The following is an 8908-nucleotide window of genomic DNA, read 5'->3' on the forward strand; positions in this document are numbered from 1 at the left end:
CAACTTTTTTTTTTTCAAGCCAAGAAGGACGAGGACCGACGAGTCGAGGAATGTCCCGGGTTAGAAAGCGCGCGGAGGAAAGTGCGCGGACCTACGGGAGGGAAAACATATCGCGGCCTCTCTCGCATACGAGCGAGTACGTACGCGCGAGTAAGTACGCGCGAGTGAGCGCTAGAAATAGCCGCGCACCGGAGATATTCGGAAGACTCGGTGTTCGTCAGGTGTTACCCCCACGCACTCTTACGTCAGGCGAAAGAAGACACGTCGGCGAGACTTCGCGGAATATCCGCGTGGGTGCCGCCTCGCGAGGTCTCCCCTCCCGGTCGCAATTAATTCGATTACGTCGCCGACGATTCGACGCGACTTACTCACGGATCGCGGCCAAAGTCGCGGAAAAATGACAGGAAACGAGACGATCCTCGGAACGCAGGCGGAGGAATTTTTTTCTCTCCCCGCGACTGGGTCGACTAGAAACGACACAAAAATTCAAGGACGGGGAAAAATCGCAATAGGGTCGACGAGCAGAGGTCGGAGTTCGCCGGCGATGTCACGACGTCCGAGAGGGCGCTCGAGTCGTTATCACTCGGTCCTCCCGACGGTGATAACGTCGGATAAGCAGGTCGCGGAACACGCGAGCGAGGCCGCGTCGAAATTTCTCCCCCCGTCGCGAATCCGAATGCTTGGCAATGTTTATCGGCGAAATTGACCTCGATAAACGCACTCCGGTCCGTGTTTTAATTAAACGACGCCGCGCGGGCCCGATTACAAGGCGCCCGGTGTCGGAGATGGTCTCGATAAAAAAGAAAAAATTAAAAAGAAAGAAAAAAGAAGAAGGGAGGTAAGCCCACCGTTAATAATGACACGGACGATAAGTGCATCGTTTATAGCCTCGCGTCGGATCGGTCCATAGGCAATGAGGCTTTCGTCGAGTATCTTCCTCGCGACGCCCATCGATGCTTCTTTTTCCCCTCGACGGAACGCATTCCCCACCCGGTCCTCTTTGTCTCTCTTGGCGATCCCGTACCGAGGCTTCGCCCGATTCACTTTCGCGATATGTTATTTGCATTCCGGTGCCGAGTCGACCTCGTCGCATCGAGATTAACGCCACTCCGAGGCAATCTCCGAGGACCCGATTAATCGATCCCCCTCGGAGGTCAGGGTTCGACTATTCGATTTCGGCAAGCCGAGGTAAAACTACGGCTCGCGACCGATAAGCGCCCGATAAGGGGAGTCGCGAGAATCTATCCAAGAGTTCCTCGATGAAAAAAATGAGCGCGAAGGGGAGAAAAGGCGTAATAACGATGCCCTAAGTGCTTACTTAGCCAGGTGCATATCCGCGGAGTGAAAGCCGCGGAGGTACCCACCGATGCTATCCGCGCGGCGATCTCCGCGGGAGATAAATAACACCACGATGCGATCTTAAAGAGAGGGTACATCGGGTACCTCTAGAACGCGGGAGGTCGTCGCACCTCCAGCGGTTCGCGCCCGATAATCGCGGCATTGTCGATAAGGCGGCGGAACGAGTGGTGCCCCGCGGAAAAGCCCGATGACGTTCGAACTCGTTATCGCGGCCGGGAAAGGGTATTTCCCCCGTTACCACCCGACGTACGCGAGATATCGTTCCCACTCGAGGTATCGGGAATAAACTTAATATAGATAGGAGGATCGATAGGAGCGGAAGAGAGTCGTTTACCGGCGGACCCTGGGACGCTCCCCGGTGAGACCGTCTCACGACACTGGGCGCTATCTGACGTAATTCCAACACGAATGTCCGACAACGAATACCGGATTATCCTAACGCGTCCTAACGGCGTTCGAGAGATAAGGACGAGCGTTTACGTACATGGGTACGAATCGCGGGAGTACGCCCGGGTAATTGCATGGATCTCGGTTAACGACCAGACACGGAAAATGACAATCGGGGGAGATGACAGGTGAGCGGGAGTACTTGGTGGACGAAGGACGTACGAGGGGGGAGCAGGGAGAGGAAAGCTGCACCGAGGTGCGAAGATCGATGCGACGTCCCGAGCGCATAGAAAGCCGGCCGGCATAAAAATCGGCATTCTTGCGGGCGTGGTAACGATTTTAACATTCCCCAAAGGTCGGCGGCGCTGACTCGTCGCGCGTTCGCTCGCGAGCCAAATAAGAGAAACCGAGAGTCGCCGCTCGTTTCCGGCGCATCGGGTGGGGCATTTTCTCGACCGAGTTCCGCGCGATTACGCACCTCGAATACCGGGGCGAGGACGTATCGACAGGGCCGGATGAGATTTTTCGAGCGACCCGCCAAGAGACCACGTGGTCGCCTGGACGCCGCCATCTTGTTTTCGCCGGTCACGTGGCCACGCGCCGAGGCTTCTCACGTGGGGAAACGTCCCTAAAACGAGGCGTCCGTTTCGGCCGCTTCCGGTGACCGAGAGACCAGGTGTCGCAAATACCGGTACGTAAAGTCAAAGAGTAAAAAGGACCAAGTGTGGTCGTACCTTGAGCCGCATACTTGCACGCGAGCCAAACAACGCGTCGCCGCTCTTGGCACGCGTCGCGCGCTTCCGGCGCATCGGAATTGCCTCGTATACTTGTCCTGGAGCGAAAAGCCGAGGCGAGGGGGGTAAACGATCTCGAGGCCGGACCTCGTGGACGGATCGGAGTCCTTTTGCGGGACGTCCCCTCGGAGTTAAATCGAATGGACGGGTCGCGTCGCTCTATTTTGTAACACCCTCGGGGGACGTCGACTCGCGGCGAACGGGACGGTCCATCGGCGGATTACCCCCGCATCGCAAAAAGGGGGACGTCGTCTGTCGCGTTTCCGTCCCGTCTCGCGGCTGTCGGCTCCTGGAGCGAGACCCGTTCCCGCGTTCCGTTAATACGTATTCCGCGATTCCGCCGGCATCGCGGGGGTCATCGGGCCGTTTCCGCGACTCGGCGCGATAAGCGTTAATACCTGCTCCGGCCTTATCTCCCGCCCAATTACCGTATTTCCCCGAGTCTAACGGGACCCGGAGGAGCGCGAAAGTTCCCCGGGACTTCCTTGAATCGTGGAATCCCGAGGTGATATTAACGCGGAATTCTCGGGGACTCCCGTTAAACGGGCATCCTCGGACGAGAGATCGGATCGACTCGAGCGAGGAATTAGTCAGAGGCCCCGGTCGGATTTAAACGCGATCGAGGCATGGCCCGATGGCCCGGATCGATAATCGATCCGTCTCCTCCGCCGTAATTATCGCGAGACGAGGCTTCGTGGAATCCGCGACCGGGAAGCGCGCCGACGTCATCTCGAGGTTACGACGAGTAAATCTTGGTCTTGCACTTATTGAATTTTGTTTTTTCCACTTTTTTGTATAATCCAATACCAAGACCGTGAAACCACTCATTGCCAGCTGGAAAACCGGGGTCGCGGTATTACGGGTCGCGGAGCCGCGGGCGATCTCTCCTGGTACTCCACGGCGAAGGAATCAACGAGGCATACGGAATTACCCAACCGCCGAGAATGCGCGCGACATCCGGGGAACCCTGACACAATTTTCGCCGGGAAAACGTCGGTCGCATCCGCGGGCTCGAGCGGCGCGAAAACTCGCGCCGACGTCGATTCGGTCGACCGATTCGCCCTCGCTTTCTACGTTAAAAGACGTTTTTATCCATGAAAAAAAAAATATCAAGTTCAAATGTACCATCGAGGATAAATTCCAAGTATTTACATAAACCGCCAGCAACGCGTGAGGTCTATTACGCCCCAAGCGATCTCGTATAATCCTACCGCAAACCCTAAAAAAAAAATCTAAAATTACAATTGTACTATTTTTTTCTCAGTCATTAAATGCCTGATGCCTCTTAACGTGGAAAACGAGGTACGAGGGCGAGGCCAAGAATTTTCATTTTTCGCCTCGGCTCGAATCCCGGTTCTTGGTCGGCAGGGGGGAGGGAGTCGATGCGTACACTCGCGCGTACTCACGCACACGTGCTCGCCGCTCGCTCGGTGGCCCACGTGCTCCCACGCTCTCCGCTGGACCCCGGGGAGCACGAGAGGCCCTCCATTCAGGAGGCTCTTCTCTCCTTCGCCTCCCAGTTTCGTTCTCGAAAAGCGAGCGGCGCCGGAAAAACGAACCCAGGGGGGGCACGCTAACGGGAAAATCGGTCTCCCCGAGCCGTCCGCGACTCGTCTTCCGGCATCCGGCGGCGCTCGATTGGGCGACGTCCACCTCGTCCCCGCCTCTCGAAAATTCATTCGCAGGAACGAGTAGCGGTCGACACGACGAAAAATAAAAAAAAAATAGAAAAACTCTCCGGGGACGTTACTCTTACCGAATGTTTACTCTTACCTCCGATGCAAATCGGACGTCGATTCGATTGCGCAATGGCGCTCGCTCGCGTAACGGTACACACGATGGAGGTGGAAAAGAGAAGAGCGTGCCGGATTTGCGCGAATCCTCGTTACGAAATTTTGTCCACGCCCCGCGTCAGCTTTTTTCCTCCGATGAATCAGAAACGAGGGAGTCGGCTTCTTTGACGCACCCCGGGGTCTCGAGGAATTTCTCGAAATCCCCGAGAACCGCGAGTGCGCGGTTTGGCCTCTCGATGGGCAATTGCTCGATTCGATTGCGCAAGGACGACTATCCGTGTAACGGTATGGGCGCAGCGAACGTGAATGAACCTTATTTGCAAGTGGCTCGGAAAAGCGTCACGCGCCGGACGATATGGCGAGAATAATCAAGAGCGGTGCGTGCAGGAGGTGGGGTAGGATATTCCTTATCGCGGGACATTAAAGACCTCAAGGGGGACCGCGGTACGAGGCTTCGCCGCCCTAATAAATATTTATACTACACTCGATGTAAACAATGCGTCCGAGATACGTTGGTCGGAATCTTCGCGGAGTTTCCACTCGGTCGAAATGGCGATTCCGGGTTAAATACGTGGCCGTGACCTTCGGGTCTCGAGAAAGAACGCGGAATATGAAATGCTCTCCTGCGAGTCGACTACAAAAAAATGACCCGCGCGATGCATGCCGGGGCATTACGAAATGCAAGGTACGCGGAGGAAATTGTCCCTCGTCGCGCAATTTTCCCGGCAATTTCGCGGGAGTTGGATAAGACTGGCCGGCGTTTAACGTTTCGTTCCCGGCAAGGTCGCAAGCGCGCCATTATCCGCGAATTTTCACTCACCGTTCCCTGAGATCGCGTTACGTAGCGCGTACGCCGCGATAACCGTTATCGCGCGGCGCACGATCCGGCAAAATGCCGGCGGTAAACAAAGAATCACTTGGGGCACAGCCGGGAGAAAAATAAAGGAAGGAAAACCCGAACGCGACCGACTGGCTTCAATTCACCGGTGGCCTTAATCCAAATGCCGTTTGGAACGCTTTGGACCGATAATCCAGTTTAAAGGTTACGCATACCCTGACCCTCCCCGTCGATCGACTTCGATTACGACTTCGCCTTGGAGAAAAAAAATCCTATCCTACGGCGTCTCGTTTAACCAGGAAGCGACAGGGCGATCCGTTGGTTTTCCGTCGCGGGTCTCGTGGACGCCGGTCGAGACGGAAGATCGAACGGTTCCTTCGATCGTTGAAAGAAACCGGGCGAACTTGGCCGCAACCCGATAAGACGGAGAACCGAGGGCTGACTGGCGGGAATTCGGGCCGCTCGCCGGCGAAATTCCCGGCGGAACTGCGGCGGTTTCGAGGAAGCGGCCGGGATGCCGCTCGCGTGTCGCGCACGCAGCGCGTTCCGTTGTTCCGGCGAGCGGCGATAACGGCGCATACCTTTCCCCCGGTTCGCAGTGGTTATCCAAACGGCGAGTCGGTCCCGGCAGGTCTGGAGAGTTCCGAGGGAGTCGATTCGCCAGCAACACTTGGAAGCACACCCACCTTGCGCGCGGCGCGGTGCCCCGCGCGCCGGTACACCCGGTACACTCGGTGGTCAACGGCTAAGCGAGTCGCGGACGCGAGTCCGCCCGCCTTCGAGGGAACCAGAGAAGTCGCCGCCTCGGTCGAGCCTACCGCCGGAGGACTTGCCAGGTCGGCCCGCTCTTCGTCTTCGTTCCATTCCATTCCGAGCCCGGTCCGCTCTCCCCTTCACCGCCGATCTTGTCCGTATCCCCACCACCGGCGGCGGCAACCGGTTTCGCGCCGGTGGCGCCGCGCACCCCGCCATCTTTGAACGGTCCATCGTATTCGAGTCGCGGTACGGGGAGGTCGACGGTAACCCCCGCCGGCCCGATATTTGCTTATCGAGGACGAGTTACGATTATTAATACGGATTTTTAACCCTTTGGACGGGGTGCTGCAGCGTTTTCATTGTTTTTTATTCGTCGAGATTCTTATCGGTTGAGTATTTGTGAGCTTCGATTGGTAACGAACGCGCAGGGAGAGTGATGCAACGTGATCCGGCCGGGCTTTGTTAGATGGCACTGAGGTGAAAGGCCTGCGTGTTCGAACCTGTTCGGACCTGTATTCAGGATTTCGTACGTGTCGCGTATGGTTGAAAAATTATCTGAGATTGCAAAAGTGAAGAATATTGACTGTTAAAATGGGTGAGTAAACTATTTTTAATGCTAAATGTTTTAAGAGATATCGATGATCATTTTTATTCTTGCGATATCGTCTTACCGGAGCTGTCTCTTCCCTGTAACCTCGAATAAATGCTATCACTCGGTTTACGTGACGTGCCGTACTGTTAGTCGGTTTTTGTGAATTAATATTTTTTAGAAGAAGGTCGAAATCGCTATTCATTCTCTAAAAAATGTGCAGCAGAATAAAATAGAGGGAGATTTCCATAAATCGATGTTTCTTTTTTTTTTATCAGTTCCTTTCGATCCTTTAGCTTCTTTGATTTTTTTTTTTTAACTTTTATAGTTTGTTCGAATTATTGTATCTATAATATTCATTGTATTCCTTGCAGCTGTGACGAGCCGAGTATCTTTTGTATTCTCGTCCATTTTGACAGTCCTCCTCTTTTCTGGGATGCAGATGTATAAAGGATGGCTTACGTCGTCTCAATTGCATATCGTCTTTGGAGGATACATCGGCTCGCTACTCTTTATCTTTGTTTTAACGGCCTTAGGCAATTTGGAGGCATCCGTTTTTGGGAAGTCGTTTCAAGCCAAATTTTTTCCAGAAGGTATGCTTGCCATTCATATAAAAGATATTTAAGCATCACACGTGGATACTAATTTTCTATGTTTTAGTGTTTATTTCCCTCGTCGTATCGCTCTTCGCAGCAGGACTGGTTCATCGAATTGCTACGACAACGTGTTTCCTCTTCAGTGCGGTAGCTCTGTACTATGTTAATCGAATTTCACAAGAAACTTATTGCGTTTCGGTACCGACGACTGTAATACATTCAAAGAAGAAAAAGTGAGAAAGATTATGAACAGTGAATAGAATGTTATATAATTCATATGAGTTCCAATGGTTTATAAAGAGGAACGCAATTTTTGTATGGTTTAAAATAATGGTGCGAAAGACATTTTTTATACAAGTGTGATTGCACTCGAGAAAGATATGTAATTATATCGTCAGTTGTGACTGATTATATTAGGAAAATATTTCCATAATGGGAAAGAATAATATATTGTATTTCGTAGAACCTTTATTTGGACTTACGGTACAGCTCACTCCATGTCCTTTATTCATTCCATATCGATTCTGCAAACTAAAGGTTAAGGAAAAAGACCTTATTAAGAATAGTAGGATTTCAAATTATCCTTCAAATAGTATATCACTGAATACGAAAGTTGGTACTGGTATTAAAGGAATGGACAAAGAATATTTAAACAATGCGTATTACTTTAATAACATTTAAGATTCCATTATTACATTGCATCCTCATAAATTACATTAAAGATTCAACGCTTGTAATAAAATAATTTCAACATAAATTAATTTTGATGTAACAGATCATCGTCACCGATTCATTTCTTTTCCTTTGCCTGCACCAAATACAGGAGTGCTCAGGACAAACTACGATCCGAGAATGTATTTTGCCGACCATTGTATTACCATACGTAATTTGTTTTCTAGATTTTGTTACTTCGATTACGGAGAAGGAACCGTTAATAAAGTATAGTAACGAGCACGATTCATGCTTAGGTCCTCTAAAAAATAATTTAAGCTACATCTTTGTACGATACGAACCGTTTAATAGCTTCGTATAATTAGAAGTTGGTCCACTTACTTGTAAGAGTATCAGAATTTGTAATGTTTTCGGTACAATATTGACTTTTTTATGAAGAGCACAGTCAAGAGCTATCGATCTTTCGCCTACTCTCTATTACCCGCATAGTAGTTTATTTTTCAACTAGAAGTCATAATTAAGATACTCGTAAATCTACGTACAGGATTAGTATACAATACTGAATGACTCGATCTCAATTATACTTAAGTAATGATTTTTCTATCGTCAGGTTTAGTTGACTCGGTTGAAGCTATTCTTCGTTACAAATCGTTCGAATATGTACAATTACGGTCACTAAAACGCGTGGCTACCAGGATCAAAAGAAAATCGATTTTTGGTATATTTTTCTCGTCCTACTAATCGCTACTTATATCGCTTCCTCGTACTATGTATTTATATATGTATATATGTATATCGAAACTAGTTCGTAATATTCAAGGCACATCGATAGTCAACTTTTAATGACAAAAAAGCGGTTTCGCGGAATACAGCATCGTTCTTATAAAAACGTATAATACAATAGGTTAAAGCGTTACCGAACTTAATTTCGAAGGCTAAGCAATTTCTGCTAAGCAATTTGCAGTACGTTTTAGAATTTTACAAAGGAACTTTTCCATCTGGCGATGACGGGAAGGTCGGACCGGGATATTAAAACGGCCCTGGCGTTGACTTCCGGGAACAGAGGGTCCAGGAAGTCGGGCTTTATTTTCGCGTTTAACGGGCCGTTACCGAACAACTTTTAA

General features: G+C 50.7%; 2 protein-coding genes across 2 annotated transcripts in view; one reads left to right on the forward strand and one right to left on the reverse strand.

The window, feature by feature from the left end:
- The window catches only part of LOC105699712 (spectrin beta chain, non-erythrocytic 2), a 39329-nt gene extending 33464 nt beyond the window's left edge, over positions 1-5865 (reverse strand). The window contains exon 1 of the mRNA XM_023434409.1: positions 5753-5865. The gene's annotated coding sequence lies outside the window, so the exon portion shown is untranslated. The remainder of the gene's footprint in view (positions 1-5752) is intronic.
- A 40-nt stretch (positions 5866-5905) lies between these two features.
- Positions 5906-7605, forward strand: LOC105699714 (protein KRTCAP2 homolog). The gene is made up of 3 exons (XM_012424918.2): positions 5906-6522; positions 6891-7109; positions 7177-7605. Exons 1-3 carry the CDS (start codon positions 6519-6521, stop codon positions 7347-7349), a joined length of 396 nt encoding a protein of 131 aa, XP_012280341.1. The 5' UTR covers positions 5906-6518; the 3' UTR covers positions 7350-7605.
- Positions 7606-8908: the final 1303 nt, after the last annotated feature.

The sequence above is a fragment of the Orussus abietinus genome, unplaced genomic scaffold (genome assembly GCF_000612105.2).
Source record: "Orussus abietinus isolate OABI.00-Male unplaced genomic scaffold, Oabi_2.0 scaffold10, whole genome shotgun sequence".
Classification (NCBI taxonomy): Eukaryota; Metazoa; Arthropoda; class Insecta; order Hymenoptera; family Orussidae; genus Orussus; species Orussus abietinus.

Coding starts and splice junctions, on each gene's coding strand:
- LOC105699714 (XM_012424918.2), top strand. Junction 7,110..7,176: donor AGCCAAATTTTTTCCAGAAG/GTATGCTTGCCA, acceptor TCTATGTTTTAG/TGTTTATTTCCCTCGTCGTA.